The sequence below is a fragment of the Aulonocara stuartgranti genome, assembly GCF_965226115.1.
Source record: "Aulonocara stuartgranti genome assembly, chromosome: 8".
Taxonomy (NCBI): domain Eukaryota; kingdom Metazoa; phylum Chordata; class Actinopteri; order Cichliformes; family Cichlidae; genus Aulonocara; species Aulonocara stuartgranti.
This window is the reverse complement of record NC_138959.1, coordinates 20,506,565-20,526,202: the sequence shown is the minus strand read 5'-3', so window position 1 is coordinate 20,526,202 and position 19,638 is coordinate 20,506,565. Positions and strand designations below refer to the sequence as shown.

Sequence of the window (19,638 nt, the reverse complement as noted above, 5' to 3'; positions counted from 1 at the left end):
CTTCAGTGACACATATACACAGGCAGAGAGACTCACAAGGTTAAATGATTGCAGTTATGCTATCGCAGTGCATAGATACTGGATGTTTATATATCAGGTGATGATTCCTCATTTGGGTAGGTAGGAATACATAAAAATTTAAAACGATGTTGGGGAAGGGCTTAAAGTAATGGGGCAATGGGCTTGTCGCTTCAAGCTACCTGCTTTTAACATTTGAGTTTTGGTGTTTTGAAATTCAATGTGGCGAATGAGAGGTGACTCTGACTGTGAATCTGAGACACAGTGCAGGCTCGTGGGATAGCAATTTGTCAGTCATAAGACTGACCCTGCTTTATCCTCCCTTTCGACTCTAAAGGCACCCATAATTTCCAGAATTAACATCACGTTTGATTTGGGGAGGTCTGAAGCTAGTGATGGAGAACATAATCTGATTAGAAAGGTGTTTACTGAGTTCAAAGGTCAGGAGTGCCCGAGGGCTGTTTTCTCATAGACTTCTACAGTATCAGCACAGTATTCAACAGTATCTATCTTTTAGAAACCACAGGAGTTGCTCCTGACTGGCCTCCACATATGTGGACATCACATTTTGGGTTATTTAGACCAAAATACTAAATTTTGCTCTACAAGGGCCTGATATCTTGGCTCTTATTTTTCTTAAAAACAAAAATAAGGTAAAAAAATCCCCAATCAGCCCAAATATCAAAGAGAAGTTAAAAATGTGTGCTGTGGAAGAGTTCGGGTCTTAGGAGGTTAAGACACATCCACATTGGCCTCACTTTTCAGATCTGGACACTATGAACCAGTTATGCGTTCATAGCTTTGTGTGCTTATTCTTACTATATGGCCTACACACTCACAAGACCTAAACAATGGTGTTGCTGTTTGTGACGAAACAAATCTCTAGAAAACATACAAAACCTCATGTCTATACACAGAAACCACACTGCTTCATGGCAGTTGGCCACTACATTTTTTCTATTCAACAAGTTAATGGTTAATGGATTTCTTATTATTTTAGTTACTCCCTTTAGGGGTCACAGTGGATTATCAGCCTCTATCTCACTCTATTTCTATCATCCACATTGGTCACTTCAACCCACTACTTGTCTTCCTTTTCTCCGTCCATGAATCTTCTCTGAGGTCTTCCTCCTTTCCTCCTGCCTGGGAGCTTCATCTTCAACATCTTTGGTCCAATCTTTCCTCTGCACATGCCCAAACCATCTCAGCCTCACCTCTCTAACTTTTTCTCCAAACCTCTTAGTCTGAGCATTAACAACATTAGCACAGTGTTGGGATGTCACAGACACAGCAACGTTACAGGTGTGAAGCTCCCAGCTTTTAGAAGCAAACACTTCCAGCGTTTGATGCCCTTGAGCAGCTTGTGTGCGTTTGTGTGTGTGTGTGTACTTCTATTACTCGTGTTGTGGGAACATAAACCTGTTTACACAGTCACACAGTGGGGACTCGCCTCCCACATAAGGACAAAAGCCCCAAAAGTCCACATAATGTCAATCATTAGAGGATATTTAGGAGGACGCTTGGCTTAAGGTTAGTATAAGTCTCATATAAATGAATATAAATGAATGGGATTTATTTTGATATCTTCTAAAGAGTGTGTGTGTGTGTGCGTGTGTGTGTGTGTGTGTGTGTGTGTGTGTGTGTGTGTGTGTGTGTGTGTGTGTTTGTGAACAGTAAGACAGGTCCTGCCAGGTTTCCTTCCCTCCTCAGCTACATTGTATCTAATCAACCAAACCTTGCTGAAGTTGCCTCTGTGGAAATATTATCTTTGCGCTTTAGTGTGCACAGTTTCTGCCTCCATTGGCCCTAAGGCTTACACTGTTTATTTTACCACAGCCGCTGATATGTTCTGAGCTCAACACACTTCAGTAATGAGGCAAGCAAACAGGGCCCCCGCAAGCATGCTCTGTTTGAGCAAAACAAACCATATAAACAACATATTTTCTTCAACACCAACATTAGCCTGAAAACTACAGCAATTTAAAGATAAAGTGCGACTGCAGAAGCACACAGGAGTTTGTTAAACACACGTAAGTTTCTGTTTCCTACATCGAGTCCAAGGACGCAACCTGGCATAAAGAGTAGCTTCCAAAGCAGTTTGCAGCTGGAAAGGCACCAGCACTCTTATGCAACTCTTATTTACCGTTATTTGACATCATGGGCAGTAATCTTGTCATACCAACAACTGTGAAAACTGAATGCGCTGTCAGAGAGTCCTGCTCGGCTGTGATGTCATGAATGGCAAGTGCGCTGAATCTATTTGGAGCAAAGACGGAGTGAAAAAAAAGCTATTAAAATCCCTGACTCATCATAAAAGGGGGAGGGCGGGTAGGAGATGAGTTAGGGTGAAGAGGAGAGATCTGGACGGTTAGTCAGTTTTTCCATTAGGCCAAGGCTGGCTCTCTGAAAGAAAAACAAGTGTGGATGTCACATTAGGCCATGGCGACAGTGAGATGGCCTTAGGCTGAAGGCAGACATTCTGATAGAAAGGCTGTCTTTACTTTACCACGTTTCATAAAAATCACCACATGCAGCTCAGTATGTGTGTGCATTTGCGTGTCACTCACCCTTATCTCACTCGAGGTCGGACTCAGTGACATAGGTGAGGAAAAGGCAGGTTTGGGGTAGACAGCCATTCTCTGGTCTGGACTGGGCAGTCCGGTTATGTGTCTGCAGTAGGCTGTAGGGATGAGAGTGCCCGTCATACTGAAAATGGCAGCTCTTCTCCAAAGCCGAGAAGTCATCCTCCCATTCGAAGGCTGCACGCAAAACCAACATGTATAATTAGCCACACTGACAACTGTGTGATATCCTGCAGTGCACGGTGCAACCCTTGGTCTTTTTACATTGTCATAAGCCTTTTGTTTGATACAGATAAAAAGATAAAACTGTTAATAACACTGCCAAATATTATTTAGAATTATACTGCTGTTGCTGATGGTGATAACATCACCATCATATTTTATGAGCTCATTGTTCCATCTCTCTGTAAATAAAAAGGAAAAAGTAATGTAAAAAAAAAAACACAGTAACTTCAGTGTAGCATTACTTCAGTCAAACTGATGACATGGCTGATACCCTTATCTCCGTCAAATTGATAACTGTCATGTACGTCAGCCTTTCTACAGCTTCATCTGCAAGCCACTTTGCAACCCACCTCGAGCCCAGCTCCTTCTTTTCATGCCGACCCCAATTTTGTTGCTATGGATACCTGCAATAGTGAGGTATTGCTACTGCTCTCTCTGGCTCAGCTTTACATGATGATACTACTAAATATAAATTACAGCATGAATGAATGTGTTAAGTAAAAGTGCAATATGTTTCACTGGTACAGTGTGTGTTTTGCTCTTTTTCTAAATAATGGCATACAATCTACAAAATCACTTGTGTAATTCTTGAAGACATTACCATTATCTTCTAATGTGACGCCTGGCAGGTTGGAGGAATAGCTGCTCATCAGAGACGTGTAAGACTCAAAGTGCATGTCCAGAGTTGGACTCTCCTAAGAATAAACAGGAAGTATTCAGTATTCAGTAACATGGTTGAAACAGTCCTGTTAAAAACATTTAATAAACACATTATTAGCTACAAAAAGATAAAAAGCCTCAAAATGCATTAAAATAAAGGTTAAAGTAGAACAGGAAATCAGTACCTGATCAAACAGGTAGACAATGACATCATCATCAAATGACACACTCTTCCTTATTTTCACTTTCCTGTCCCGTCCACATGATTCTCCTGGATGATTGTAGTTTTGAGAGGATGTTGGAAGTCTTCTTTGGTTGGCAGTATTTAAATTGTCTCTGTCAACATTTTCCCTCTGGTCATTCTCAGAGTTAGTGTTCGGACAGAAGGGGCATTGGGCAGTGGAGCTTTTCATAGCTGTCGTATTGTTGTTGTCACTGATAAGACAATCACTATTCCCAAGAAAAGTATTGCAATTCTGCAAGGAGTAAATGTCATTAAAAAGTTGTGCTGGCATACAGTCATCGCTGAAACTGATAAACTTATTGTGGTGATCTTGGCGGGCGGCCATATTGAAATTTTTTGTGTTAAAACTGTGTCCCACACATTTAAACTAAGTCTTGTCCAAGTGGGGAATCTGTACCAAAAAGATCAAGCAAAGCAAACGCTAGTTGCTTGATCCGTCGGCGCTGGCGACAGAGGGAGAAGGATGATGATGCTGTTACCAAGCTTGATCTGGAGTCAGTGTTCCTCCACGGTTTACAGGTTGAGCAGCATCTTTGAAAGCAGAAGCAGGTGACTGGTAGTCCCTCCTCGTCATCCTGTATCATCTGACCTGAGGACATCCACAAATGAAGCTCTTCATCCCTGTATGAATGATTCACAATGACTCAAACAGCTTCACCTCAAACGAATTAACGCACTAACCTACTGTCTGACCACCTACATGTGTTTCTTGCCTTGGTGTTGTCGTGGTGATGTTTGTGCTCTCAGCATATTCACAGATTGGCAAATACTTCAATGAATACAGAGATAATACAAATTATATTAAAATAAAATTCATTATGTAGGCCAATACACTCACTATGTTATAGTTATAATTAAAAAAAAACCCAATCTATATAGAATATAATTTTACTGTTTGCTCATTTTGTAAATTCTTGTAGCCAAACTGATTTTACCAGCTACAGAGTACCAATGTTTGTTCCACTTATTTACAGGTTTATTTACCTAAGAATGTATTTATTTACCTTGAGAATCTTAAAAAGCATATAGTGAAATGATAGTTGGGAGTGGAACAATTTATTATATTTTGTACATTTAGCATACACTAAATCCAGACATGTGACTAATGAAAGAAAGAATCTTGAACTTGTGACTCCCTAAGTTCTACTTGGAGTATTAGAGGGAGGGGGCACTGCAAATCATCATAAAGTGATTTACCTTTATCCTATGATGTAATATTTCTATCCTGTTAGAAGACTTTACACTCCTACATAGCACCTACTTGAGGTGGTGCATTGATTTAAATACAGAAGTTTCACCCTTGCAAATATTTTTGCAAGGAAGCACCCCCCCCCCCCCCCCCAAATTCATGCAGCATGACCAAAGATTTGATTCTGCAGTCATGACAGAATAAAGATGGGAAGAAAGAAGTAGTGTGAGGACAAAGCTACAACACGCATGCCTTTATTTACACCTCCAAATAAGTCCATATAACAACATTGGACCGTCACTGCAGTCCAGTAGGGTTGGAGAGGCATGTAGCAAAGGAAGAGTCTGAAAATTATGTGAATAACATGTTTGAAGTCATCAGATTTTTATTATTAATCCTTTATTTATCCAGGTAAAAAATCTCATTGAGATTAAAAATCTCATTTCCAAGAGAGACCTGGCATCATGGCAACAAAAGTCACATACCACATAGGTATATAACATTTAAAACAAATGTCAACCCAAGATCTCACTTGAGAGACTGGTGGCTTCTTTTTCTTTCTTTTTTTTTTAAAGAATGGCGCACTGTCGTTCCTGAATAGTTCGAGAAACAAAGAAAATCAATTGCAAGGAACAATGAGGCTGTTCTGGAGGTCATGCTGGTACACTTAATATTGGGTTTTCCTTTAATATGTCACCAATCTCCACAGTTTCATCACCTACCACCTAACGGTGTTGATGGCACATGCCAGTTAAAATTAAGTAGTCAGTGCTCAGGCTCAAATTGCCTTTTAAAAATTATGCCCCAGTAGCTTAAATATTGAAATGGACTTTTTATCGCCTGGCCAAAAACATTTGGATGTTGATGGTGTGAGAATGGAACCTGTCGCAATTTTAAAAATATGACTAAAAATGACATGCATGCTTTTTCTAATTAGGATTCTCTTTTGCGTCTCCTCTAAATACAATTCCTTGGCAGTGTCAGCTTATTAAGGGTTCAGTTGCGGTACCCAGACATCCATTCAGTGTCTCTCAATAACAGGATGTGCTGAAACTGATTTGTCAGCCTTTGCCCGTTGGCTGAAGCAGTAACCGCAGATGCACGCATGCACACAAACACGTACATTATTTGAACACTCACTCCTGAGCCTGAATAAATATCGAAGCCCATCCGTCCACGGAGACAAAGACGCAATAGGAAACTTTCACCGCTCTGCAGTAACCAAGCAACCACTGGATGAGTGACTCAGGAAAGGAAGAGAGGAGCTGACTCACAGCAGCTGTGACGTAAACGATGTGAAAAGACACACACACACTCTCATGGTCGCACACACACGTATGCAGCAGGCCGTAAAGCCTGTAATCTGCCCTGTTTCGGGTAAATTAACACCTCACTGTGTAACAGGTGGACAGACTCGGGATAAGATTATAAAACTTCCAACCAGCCAAACCATGAACAGATACCTCAGTAAGAAAAGGAAAACACTGCACATTACACCCTTAGTGTCTCCAATTACTACACAGACTCCAAGGCATTATTAAAAAGCAAATGATACCTTTTCCTTATTCCTTTGTTAGTGCATTTCCTCTTAGAAAGCAAGTTTAAACTATCCAATGAAATCACCAGTGCGGCTCCACCCCCGAAATGTTTTAACTCCGTAAAAATAAAGAGAAGAACCTGTTTATCAATTTATATGCGTTGCTGCATCATGACACTGCATAATGTGTTGCACCATAATCTCTGAGCAGCAGCAGCAGGCATGCACAGTACCAGCACATGTCTTTTCTTACCTTGCATTCAGTCGGCCCAAGTAAGTCCCCTGATTTTAATGCATTGCAGGAACCTTATCGAGGAAAAAACAAGAGAGATAAGCTAAGCATACTGAGACGAGAGAGAGAGAGAGAAGAGACGGAGAGATGCACAGAAAAGCAGTTGGTGGGGGTTGGATGTGCAGTACACTCTTCCGGGAGAATTCCCGGCAGCAGAGTGCAGGACGGGGATCAATAACTTATCCCGTCTAATGTAACACATCTGTCCTTGCTGATGGAGAATAGCAGCAGAGTGAATGTCACAGTGACATGTAGACTTATAGAAAATCTGTGATACTTTGTGGCTGTTACATTATTCTCAAAGATGTTACAGCATAAAATATGTAAACACGTGTGTGTTGGCAGCATTTCTTTACACTTTAAAATAAAACGATAAAGCATTTCTTTATGTTTTCCTAGGGAAATGGAAAATGGGTGCAATGATTTGTTGAATTATGTGCAAACATATATGGAGAAACAGTACATAAAGAGCCTTTTGTTCTGTCCTCTGTCGAGATGATCCCACAATGCTTGAATAATGTTGATGTCCAGGCTCTGAGGATGCCAATTCATTTTTTTGTCCAGGTGCGCCTTTAATGCACTGGCAAGGTTTTTGCAACCACTGTCATGTTGAAAAACGAAACTATGAAACTGTTGTCAGTCAAACTCTTCTAAGATGTATTACAGTATTGAATAGTGGATCAAAACCTGACGGTACTTTTATATGTTCACAGTTACACAACTTTTAACAAGACCCTCAACATCACTGGCAAAAAGCAAAAAACGCAACTCCAAACCATCACAGTGTTTTCACGTGGTTGTACCTCTCACTTTCCTCTCTCCTGAAAAAGAGCAGTGCAGCATTTTCCAAGATTTACATGAGAAGTAATTTTGTGACACACTACACTGCTGACATGCACACAAAGTAGGGCAAGTCAAATCTCAGAAGTAGAACCATTTACAGCTTAACCTTAATATTTGCATATTTGCCAACAAAAGTGTTTCCCTTGAAAAAGGAGTTTCAAATAAAAACACAACATGACCAAAAGATAACTTCATGCATTAGAATAAAGTGTCCAGTTTGTGTCTGACCTGCTGAAGATAAAAAAAACACAAAACCTGTCTCCTTAGCAGTGATCCTAAGAGTATATATTCCACGCATTTGTAAGGCCAAATACTTGGAAAGACCCCGACAGTCTCATGAGTATTGTTTCAACAATGAATAGCGCTCCCTCTAGAGGTTGGAAGCAGAATAGCAGGCAGTTTTAGGAGCCGTTCCTACTGAAAACTGGAGACCTGGCATAAAAAATAAATACATTCAAACCCCGATATGAAATACACTTCCTACTTTATACATATTAGACTGCTAATGTTGCTGTAGGCTATAATATGTTTCACCTAAAGATGGAAATAATATTAAAGCTGCTTCTGCTGGATCATTGCAGCTATAAATAATATGTTTACCACAGCTGTTGACACTGCTTCTGCACATTGTTCCCCTTTTTTTCTGGTTTTACTTTTTATTATCACCATACAGCTTTTCTGTTGACTTAGTCCTCCCCTTGGCAACAAAATCACTGATGCTGGAGTTCTGCTTTACACACCCAGACAGCATCAGGATGTTGTTCCCAGGAGGAAACAGCATTCACCATTCAGTCCATCTCTGCTTTTCAATAGGAAAAAAAAAGGATGTGAACCAAGCCAAAGAGACGGACAGATGGTGTTTCCATACAGAATCCATCCTTTTTGCTTATTGCCAAACTCCTCCTTCCGCTCATTTCACCAGTGTAGAGTCGTCTTCCCGGGAATCATGTCGCACGGCAACCTTCATCCATATCAGGTCAGCCAGGGCACCCTGACTGCTTACAGTACAGTGTTTCAGTACAGTCAACGTTTTATTTGACTGGACTTAGCAGTACATATGAGAATGTGATGGAGTGGCAGAGCTGAAAGCCTTCTCACTGGCACAAAATGCGAGCTTGTTCCGCTCTATTTCACGTTCTATTTTCACATTGGAGCAATGATGAATGTGTCCTGTCTGAGTTTCCCATAATCAGATATGTCGACAGCTTCTGCATCCAAATGTCAGATGTATGATGCAGCTTTAGTTTCGATCAAACAGGAAGAAGGCCGGTAGCTGTATTTTATTATTTGCTGTAGTTTATTATTTCTCTAAAGTACTGGAGAAGTGATGATAGTCAAGCTGGCTTATTTTGGGCCAACTCATCATGGCACAACCTGTGACATCGTTTGGAGCAGGCATCAAGAAGTGAAGGAAAGGAAAGACAAGAATTAGAACTGTGTTAAGCTCAAAAGGGGGGACACAGTACAACACTGACTTGACACATGTGACTTGAAGAGCTTTTGAAATTCATAATTGGCTAGTTTGGACTGGCTTTGGGTCACCGCTCCAATTGAGTTGTAAGGAGCACAGTGCATGCCAAGAGATCTGTGCGACTATCCTTTTACACTGTAGGCGCAGAATCATCATATTCAGCCGGCAGACGGCAAGTGACACCAAACAATCCGTGAGAGGAGGGTAATTGGAGATCACTGGGCTTATTCTGAGCGTGCCAAGTACACGGTGCTCAAGACCCCTGAGAGAAACATATGGAGCTCCAGTCCCTAAAGCCACTGTCTTGGCAGCCGTGGAATGAGACACGGCAAAGCACTGTGGGTAATGTACAGCAGCATCGAATGCCGCTGGTGCTCTTTGCAGCCTTTATTTGGACACGGCTCGGTCTCATGGGCGCAGATGAGAGAAGCTGAGAGGGAGTGAAATGCTACACTAAAAAAACATCATAAAACGTAATAAATATGTCACCCTGTTGGTTTAAGGTGTGCAGTCCTAGCAGTAATAAAACTGTAACATCCTCTTTTTTTGGAAAACTGTTTGAAGGAAAAGCCGGTGTGCCAGCTCTGCATCTGTGAAATGAATGACTAAGCTGCTTCGCATCAGCTGTACAGTGCACAGCTCCCTTTGCAGAGAGAAAATATTTTAATAGTGGCTTTTATATGAACACATGAGTGTGTAATCTGTCTCAGATCATAGGCCCTCTGTTGACAGCAGTACACCTGCTCTTCCAGATCTCTGAGAACACTGCCAGTCTGTCTGAACTAGCCAGTGCCAGGGGGCATACTGCATTGGGGAAGGCGTGACTGTGTGTTTGAATAAAAAAGAAGCGGACAGACAGATATAGGATCAGACAGGAGTGTATGAGAAGCTCGGATCTTTGTCAGCTGGGTAGGGATGAGGTGGAGTTGGGTGGGATCTATCTGAACTCATTCTTTGGTGATATGAGGACATAAAGTGTAATATATTAGTCTAAAAACTGTAGGCTACTTCAAGAATGACTTGCACAGGATGGGAAATGTGAATCATTTTAATATATCCATACTTTAATTAGATATTTAAGCCACGAGCCCATTATTGTTCTATTTTGGGCATGTCAAACATTTGGCCTCCAATCTGATACCCAAATCTGGCTCTAGCTTTTTCAGTAAATTTAAACATTTGTTTATGCCATTTTAAGCTCAAATAGTTGAGATATTTCTTTCGTTTACTACAGAAGCATTTCTTTCTCATGTAGAAAAACTGGTGTATACTGTTGAAACTGAACCGCTTTATCTCATATTAAGATCTCTGACAGATTAAATGTGTGATTAAACTTCTTTGCACTGAAAGCAGGGGGGTTTCGCCGATCTGGCCCACTTAAGGTCAAAAGTGGCGCATGGTGCAGAATTGCTTTGACATCCCTGTTCTACTTCCTTGGGATTACTAATTAGACCTGGCCTCTGAATTTGACTCCATAACCACTAAATAAAGGAAGAAGTGAAAAATATGAAGTGAAAAAAAGTTGAATGACTTTGTTTAAGGAAAATGACATAAAAACACAAGTTTGCTGATGCAAAGGAGCTGACCTTTATTAAAATAAACTTTACCTTTAACATTTTTTTTCTTAGTGATTAAAGAAAATCACACATTTAGGCTTAAAAAATGTTCATCTTATGAAGTGGATGTTTTTTTTTAAATACTGGTACAGATCATAAGAAACATTGAAAACAGGAGAATAGTCCAGCCTCCTACCACTTGGTGGCAGTAGAGTGTAAAAGTTAGCCTCAAGTGGCGTATTAAAAATTGCTAAGTACTTTATTTCACACACTAACACACAAACTGTAAAGCATCCTAGCAGGGAAAATTGGTGATGCTACATTTGCGATATTTGATTTTCCAGACATTCAGAGCAAGGAGGAGAGCAGCTTTTATCACTTAAACCGCTACATCAGCCGGTTGGTGCAACCAACAAACCAAGTGGTGAAAGGCCTGACCTGTCTGTCACTTGGTAGCTGTCGCACTTATCCATGTAAACACTTACCTCATCCAGTGCTGTAATCAAAGTGCTGCTAAGGGCTCAGCTCAGCAGGGCAAAGTGATACTTCAGCATTAAAAAAAGTGAACATGCAGAGTTCATACATGTGAGAAGGAATTTCCTTAAACTGTCAGGACTGCTGGCGAGCCAACGACAGAGAGAAAAACTGTTAAAAGGCTTGACTGTGACCTCTGACCTGTACATACACACTCACATTTAGGCACACATACTTGATCACAGCTGCGGTGCTCCTCGACTGGTTTGAAGTGTTTTTGAAGGAGCTGAGTTCAAGCACTCGTTGACAGAGCTCTAATTTACACACAGGCACACAGACAGCCCTGATCAGATAAGAGCAGATCTGTTTCAGCGGCTAATCTTACATGTGATGAGATTTACAGGGGCTTGTGGCATTGGAATATACATAACTATCTTTATTTGGGAATCAAGCTCTGCCCAGGGCTATATCCTCTATCTCACACTATAGGAACAGGAAACAGGACACTATGCTTTCATGATGAATCCTTTTATATAGTGGCTTGTTTTGGTCTGTGGTTCTCAGCAGTTTTTGGTTAGACCCTGTAGCAAACAATAAAGCCTGGAACACTTACATAAATCACTGTCTGTGAACACAGTTCACCGTGCCATCCTCGAATCCAGGTTAAAGCTCTGTAATGCAATGAAGCTATGTGTTGGCCGATTCAGAGACAAACCTCACTTAAAATGGACTGAGGCAAAGTGGAAATAGTGAAATGCCTCAGTTTAAACATTTGAGATGTCTTCTAAAATATGGGTTTTTGCAAATCAATGCATTCTCTTTTTAATTACATTTTGTGCAGCTTCTCTACTTTTTTGGAATTCTGTTTGTATATAATTACATTACCATAGACTATAAAGCATTGTTCAGTCCACTTGAAACACTGTTATATTAAAAGGCTACAGTGTTAACCAGTTACCACCTCCAAGCAATTTTTAGGTTGCTACTTTGCACTAAAACGAACACCATGCGACACAAACTGCCAACATGTAACTGAAAGTCAAGGGCTGTGCTTTGGCCAAAATTATATGTAAAACTGCTCCTCAGACAGACCACGCAAAAGAGTGTCTCATGTCTGCTCCCACATGACCTGGGCTGCTCCCACTGGCTGCCACTTGCTGTCACTGAGACACTTCCTAACAGGGCGTGGGCAGCTCATTAGCAGTAAAACAGCTGATTTGAAACAGGGTTAAAACCAGGGACATTGTAGAGATAGCATAACAGACAATTTATAAAGGATTTCCACCTGAAGATATTTAATTTATGTCATTTCCTTATTTAAACAAATGTCCCCTTTAAAACGTAATTGTTTACGTGTCACACAATAGGTATGTTATGTAGTGCTGTGCATCCATACATAGACCTACTTTAATCAGGAGGCAAATCAAGTTCAGGTGGCACTGGTCTGTATTCACCTGAAGCCTGAGAAAGGGAACACTCTAGTATAATATCCACACTGGAGTTAGTTGGTTGTGGTTGCTAGGTGTACTAACATGGGCTAGAGTAAGCTCATACTGCAGTGCTTAGACCAGGGTGACACCCCAATATGTACATTATAAATGTCAATAAGTCTTTGAAGCATCACAGTTTACTTACTGATTACCCCACAGGGTACCTTTCTTGTTCTTCATTATAAACATATTACATGTATGTGTGAGTTTTATAGCTTTAAGCAACTTAAAGGCAGCAACATGAACACACACTCAAGCAATATGCTTTGGGTTCATTCAAAATTGCGCACACTGTCTCATTGTACTGCATACGCACACTAACCAGTTGCACAAGAGTGCATCAAAACAGTGCATGGATGAAATAGAATGGCATGCACATGCACACTGAATGCCACAGACAATCACACATTTAGTGCTGAAAGACAGGTGCCAAAACAGAAGCACAAGACTAAACTGTTCCAAAGACAGAGGGTGGTGAGCAGTCCTGGAGGGTGGAGTTTAAGAGTACTTTTGAAGGGCTGGACTTGGCTGAATTTCAGAGTGTCTCTGACATGCCCACACCGCAGCTGGTCAGATAGAAATAGTCAAAGGTGTAACTGAGCCCAAAAAGAGGAGGAGCGACCACTTTCCCTGGACGGAAGGACGAACAGGGTGCCTCTCTCACTCATGTCTGAGAGGCCGAGCATTGCAGGCATTAGTGGGGGACTTAAAGATTTAGTTTAGTATCAGTGGAACATTAAGTCTAACCTGATGAGCCATCATAAATAAATAAAGCAGATACATGATGTCAGGATTTGATATCAAGACTGTAAAGTGCTTAATAAAATATATAAACATGATTAATAGTACATTTAGCGAGTGATTCAACTGATCAGTCCAGATTTGATCAACCCTCTGACTCTTCAAACCTTTTGGTAACATTCAAGAATTATACTACAACTAACTACAACTGAAAATTAGGCTTCATGACAAAGTAAAATGACATCAAGAAAAAATGTGTCCAGGGCCAAAAGAAAAAGGAAACTAGCCAAAGGTCCTGCGGGAGGTGCAGGAAGCCGTAGAAGAGCAGGGAGCGCATTGTTTCACCTGCACTGTGGAGAGCCTTCCTGCAAAGTCATCATAAAAATCCATCATCTAACGCATGCACCTGGATAAGCCAGGACCATGATGGAAATAAGTCTGTTGTTGGGAAAGAAAAACTGTGGAAATAGTCTGCTTCGGGTAAACCTGTGCACTTTTCGGTGGTGCAGAAAGTGCAAACGTCTGCAGATGTCAAAATTACTGCTTATTGTCACAGATTTGCAAACTTTGCATAAAGCTGTTTGTAGTATGTCATCATGAGACACTAAAAACGGGGGGTGAGAAAAAAAATTCTTGCTCTGTAACAAAAAATTGTGAAAAATTGTAAAATCCAGAACTGCAGTACATTTTATTACAGTCCATGTCTGATAAAAAGCAAGTGTTACAATTTTCAAGGTGATGGCACATGTTTAACATAAAGGATATTTACATATTCAAGTGTATGGTAGACACATTATGGCTAAAGCTGTAAATAAACAGCTGGTGTTGGTTCGCCTGGTAAATGCAATTAGCTAACTATTGCAGATTTGTTCAGGAAAAGCATTATATGTTATATGGACTCCACTTTCACAGCCAGTGGCTCCCATAAACCACCCATCTTCATTTAAGCTTTTTACTCAGGGATACTTGTGCATGCATGTCGAAGGAGCCCAGGTTTGAACCACCTGCCCTACAAATCAATCAAAAGCCCACTCATCCACCCGTGCCACAGTCATTAAATCACTCGTACTGAGACTTTATGAGCAAGATTCACAGAAAAAGCCAATGATGGGACAAAACTGAGAGTCGGGGATGCTGATAAAGTGAAAGTGAGAAGAAAATATTGAGAGAGACAAAGAGAAAAAACAGAAAATCATGAGCATTACATGTCAGCTGACTGCACCCAAGGATACAAATTTCCAAAGCTATAAAACTGAATACAACTGTCATGATGATGGTGAGATGATGCCCATTTAAAAAGTTTCATATTTGTATAGTTTTAGATTTTCATTTAAATCATAATGCCAAATCTCCGTGGTTGTTTATGCTAATAAATTAGATGCAGATACACAGAGAGAAAATGCTGTTTTTCTGCCTATCAAAGGTGAAGTGCAACCTACCTTCTGTTAATGGGAGCTTTACCTCTTCTTGTTTCCAGTCCTTTTGCTGGTTGTCCCATTATTCAGTGTTTCTCATTTTTGAAGGGAAAAAGGGGGAAAAGGCAAATATTGCTTTTTTGATTTGTGAGTGCACAATGTTCAAATCCAAGTCCAAAAAAACGAACTTGTTAGTACCCGTGAGAACTGATTGCCTTGAATAAATCCTTGTAGCTCATCAGACCACTCCCTGCTAAGCTGCCTTACATGAGACAAGACTTTTTGCAGGTGCAGTAGACAAAAGGTAAAAGCATGAAACGTAGCAAAAGATCTGCATTGTAATTTTCTCTTCTCTTGTTGCTTGGACTCCCTTACAGCTGCTCGTCTGTCAGGAAAAGAAAAAAGAAACAAAATGCCCCAAATCACAATGTGTTTTGGACTGATGCCTCATCCCTATCTGTCTCGCTCTGTCTGTCTTTTCCTGTCTATCCCATCCCCCTCTTCCTCCTCTCATCCATTGCTCCATCACACAGGAAGTCTGGTCTTCCTGAAAACAAGTCTCCGAGCATGGAAAGGGACAAGGACAAGGGGGGCAGGTACGTGTGGGGGCGCAGAGGATGTTTTTGTCATTCCACTGCCCCTCTGGTTACTGCAAGCCTCAATGTAGTCCATCCTGAGGAAGCCAAGCCCTCGTCACTCTGGTCAGGCCTTGGGCCCACACGTGCTCCCTCGTAGGGCCGGTGTGACGCAGTAACTGTAGCGCTGGAGTAATCCCTCCAAACAAACGCTGTTTCTTAAAAATCATAAAAGCTTTAACAAGCAGGAAAAAGTCAGCAACAATCACAGCAGACGATCAAATGTAGCATACAGCAGCGCTGTGTGGTGAGGCTCAGTGTTAGAACAAAAGTCGAAGACTTTGCCATCTATCCAGCCTCCATTTCCTGTATGTAATCACTGCAATCTGCCAAGCCACCTGCAAGTGTGGGAATTTATCTGCACATGGTTTTCCACAGAGTCCCACTGACTGATTTACAGTGTAACAAAAAAATGGACACATTGTCCAAAATGGGAAGTTTTAGTAATAATCTTCAAAAGTAAAAACATTTACTAACGTAGCTATGCTTTTACAGTTCGGGTGAAAAAAACTGAATACGTTTCATGCTCTGTAAAAAGCTGGATATTAAAGGTGCAGAGAAGTCAGGCTGCTTTAAATGCAACAATTCAAATCATTTCAGCGACATATTAAAGTGATAAAGGGAAAAAGAAAACATTTAGCTGGAAATAATTAAGAACAATAAAGAAATCCTAGAGTGGGCACAGAAACACCTCCGTCAGTGACTCTGCTTCATCTCTGCATCCACAAATATAAGTGAAATCTGCAGCCTGAAAAGAAAAAAAAAACATATTTAGAAGCACAAACGTACCGCATTACTGCAGTTATTACCTCTGCCATGTTTTTGGTAATGTTTACGAGTCTGTGTGTGCGTCAATCTGTCTGTAACACATAGTAACAGCTTAGCAGTCCAATAACATTTGCCTTACATCCACCAAAGTCTTCGAGGTCAAATTATGGTGGGTCAAATTGACAGAAAGCCTTATAACTTAGAAACTATGATTCTTGTAAGTGTAGTGTGCATTGTCAGCATATAGAAAGTATCATATAAAGATTTAAATATCATGACACATTTGACGTGTGACCTCTCATTCAATGTCAATAGATTGAGCTGAAAGTCAAAGTGATAATAATGCCAAACAGAGTGTTTATTCAAAGGTAAAATTATAGCCATTGTTTGTGCTGACAAATATAGACATATAGAAAATAATATTATGGGATTCTAAATATTACATTACTTTGGACCTCTGATCTCTTCAAGGTCGAATAAGGTCAAACTTTTTTTAAAAAGCATTTTATTTTGAAAACTATGCTTAAAATTCTACTTCCTTTGTTTGCATAAAAATCACGTTGTCACAATTTACCTCTGACCTTACTTTACGATTTCACATCTGCCTTAAAGAAACTATTTGGAAAGAAGTTTAAAGTACAGTGTAATTAATTTCAAGTAGAGTGTAATTTAGCCGAAGAACAATGATCTTATATTGTAAGTACACTGTACTTTTCAGGATGTGTTATGGAGCAACCTGCCTTTTTATATCATAATGTTTTACATTGTTATTTAATATTTATTCTGCGGATGCACACGATGAATAGTGTATTATTTAATTCATCTTTTCTTAAGATTACTTAATTTACTTATAAAAATTGCTTATACACAAATAAGTTACATATCATTTGCTTCTGCTTTCTTGTATAATACCTGGAAGTTAGGCAAGGTTAAGACACTTCATAATGCGTCACATGCAGAGAAAATTAAGATGCTTTTACCAATTACCAGGAAATTAAGCCGTTTTTAAAAATGCTTACAGTATAATTATTTTTTATTTCTTTGTAAAAACCTAGTGTACCTATTTTTAAGTATTCGTAACAGCTATAACTATGTTGCAATGTGCATATTAATACAATTACACCTTTAATGCATCGTATCTAAAAAATAATAGTACTCAAAATTATCTCATGTGTATTAAAGTATATTAAAGAATTAAATTAAAATTATTATTTTTTAAACAGGGCAAATAACAAAAGCCTGTACTGCAAACTTCTTATAGTCAGTTTAAAACAAAGAAAACAAAATTATTATGCATACAAAATGCATTACTATTCCCTTAAAAGCAAATACTGCAGAGAGTGTGAGCTGCCTGGGCAAATGTTTGTAGTTTGCAGTGTTTTGCCAGAGTAATACTGTGTGAATATAATAGAGGGGGGAAAAAATCTTACTTTAAGACGTGCGCTTCTCTTTATTCTCTGAACACAGTAAGAAAACGTTCGTGCGACGTGTCAGTATATATGCTAGTATTTCTGAAACACATATCATACTTCTCCAATGTATGCTCAATCATCCAACTATGTCCCACTTTTTGGGGCATACTTTTCCAAGCTTGTGAGAAAAGGCACAGCGATCCATACAAAACTAAATGCATTTATATAATGTAAGTCTAGTGTGAATGTCTATTGTATGTTCCTCATTTTCTAAATGCTAAATGTAGTATTGCTGGAAACAGTGTGGCTGTGAGCGGAGACAGCTCCATGGAGCAGAGCCTGAAAGTGACAGACTCCATAATAACAGGATGTTTACAGCATGCGGAAGCCCTGCCAGGGACAACCACAAGCAGGCAGCAACTTTGGCTGTGGCTGGAAACACGAGTGAAGAGGAAATGCAGGCCGGCCAGATTCCCTCCAGATGCACCGAATATAACCTCACTGACTGCTGTTTTGTTTACACAGAGTCTCTACCTGCTTGGGGTCTGTTTAAGTCTTTCTTTTTTCCACAGTGACCCCTGGAGAAAGAAAACACAGCTGTATGATGGCACACAGTGATGGCTGATGGGGTCAGACAGACAGAAATTGGTGGTTTCTGACATTTAGGGTGGGTTGAAGCTTGTTCACTGTCACCAGCTGTTTCTTTTCGACCATCAGTGTTCAAATTTTGCACCAGACATCACTTCTCCAATGAGCACTTGTGAACTTGAGTAAATAGTAGTGTAGGGTGTGAATACTTCCTGTTTGCCATAGGACAAAAAGGCCTTCTGTCACCTGGTGGGTATCATCATTTCATCTGAGTTGATCTGATCAGATTCCTTTGGTGTAAAGAATTTTATCAAAACAGTTATAAAAGAGAGCTTGAGTGTGTCTTTAAGCTTTTTGGACCAGGACAGAAGTGGCTACATAGAACAGGGTGAGTTACAGTTGAGTCACATGCACAGAAAGCATTCTGATCTGATATATAAAATCACCTTTTGCCAAGACAATTTTAGTGTGTTGTTCGTTTCTGTGTTTCTTGTTCACTTGTCACTTCACTGCTCTCGGTCAGGCTCTTCTTGGAGAACTCTGTGAAGGAGCAAGACCTCTGACCCCAGCAGACACCAGAGCTTTCCTCCTGGAGGGAGACTTGGATGGTGACGGTGAGATCGGCTGGGAAGGTCAGTGTGTCTGAGCACAACTAACCAAAGATATAGAGTTCACATTTTTATTTTTGTGCTTTTTCAGGCATGTGTATTTGATTTGATGCCATAGTCACACATCTGTCTGCTTCCCAGGTGTTGCTGCCCATTCTAAGCTTGACATCACTTCCGCTTTCCCACGATGTAAAGCTGATTGTGACATCACTAGTCTCGTCCAATCAGCTTTTTGCCAGCCTTCTTCGGGCCAATCAGCTGTGATTCTGTGTACTTTAAATCTCACTGGACATTAGTCATTGTCCCTTGCAGATGCCTTCATGCAACCCACCTCCTCCCCATCATCACCTCTCGCTCATCTTTCAGGCTCCATTCAAGCCTTCATCTTCATCTCCACCACCAGCATCTAGACTCCAGGGGGTCCTACCATAATCCCTATAACTGCTGGGATTTCGTTCAGTGACGCGCCATCGGAGTCTAACCACCAAATACCTCAAACTGAATTCTGTATATTAATAAATTATGTTCAGTTCCATCATAAATGATCCCTCCTTATTGAAATGAAGACAAGCACTCCTATAGAAAACAGTAGGAACAGCTTTAAAAATAGGTCTTTAGTCATCACATGTTTATTATATAATTCAATTCTAATTTATATTGTACCATTATATTTATTCACCAGCCTTGTGGTCAGGTCTTATTCTGAAAAAACAAAAATCATTTTCACACTTTTTTTTCTTTTTGTGGTTTCTTTGTTTATGAAAATAATAAAGCGCACTCATCATTAACAACAATAAGCAGTGATTGCAAAGAAAAATCTTTTCCTGATTATGTCCGTTGTCATTTTGAATCCCAGATCCCAGGTGCTGGTATCAGTGGCAGTCACCAGC

At 40.2% G+C, this 19,638-nt stretch overlaps 1 protein-coding gene across 3 annotated transcripts; it reads right to left on the bottom strand.

The window, feature by feature from the left end:
* Positions 1-2,385: 2,385 nt before the first annotated feature.
* On the bottom strand, positions 2,386-14,831 carry LOC309712376 (uncharacterized protein). Of its 3 annotated transcripts, XM_082543100.1 has the most exons (5): positions 7,819-7,914; positions 6,709-6,761; positions 3,671-4,350; positions 3,427-3,520; positions 2,386-2,777 (listed from the first exon to the last, which is right to left on the bottom strand). In XM_082543100.1, exons 3-5 carry the CDS (start codon positions 4,052-4,054, stop codon positions 2,593-2,595), a joined length of 663 nt encoding a protein of 220 aa, XP_082399226.1. In that variant the 5' UTR covers positions 4,055-4,350; positions 6,709-6,761; positions 7,819-7,914; the 3' UTR covers positions 2,386-2,592. The 3 variants fall into 3 exon arrangements, with proteins under 3 accessions (XP_082399226.1, XP_082399228.1, XP_082399227.1); XM_082543102.1 differs by lacking the exons at positions 6,709-6,761; positions 7,819-7,914 and adding an exon at positions 14,762-14,831 and having other exon boundaries at positions 3,671-4,318; XM_082543101.1 differs by lacking the exons at positions 6,709-6,761; positions 7,819-7,914 and adding an exon at positions 14,762-14,812.
* Between the last annotated feature and the right edge of the window lie 4,807 nt (positions 14,832-19,638).

Coding starts and splice junctions, on each gene's coding strand:
- LOC309712376 (XM_082543102.1), bottom strand. CDS start 4,054: ATGGCCGCCCGCCAAGATCACCACAATAAGTTTATCAGTTTCAGCGAT. Junction 3,521..3,670: donor TTGTCTACCTGTTTGATCAG/GTACTGATTTCC, acceptor GTTTATTCTTAG/GAGAGTCCAACTCTGGACAT. Junction 2,778..3,426: donor CGTCACATTAGAAGATAATG/GTAATGTCTTCA, acceptor TTTTGCGTGCAG/CCTTCGAATGGGAGGATGAC.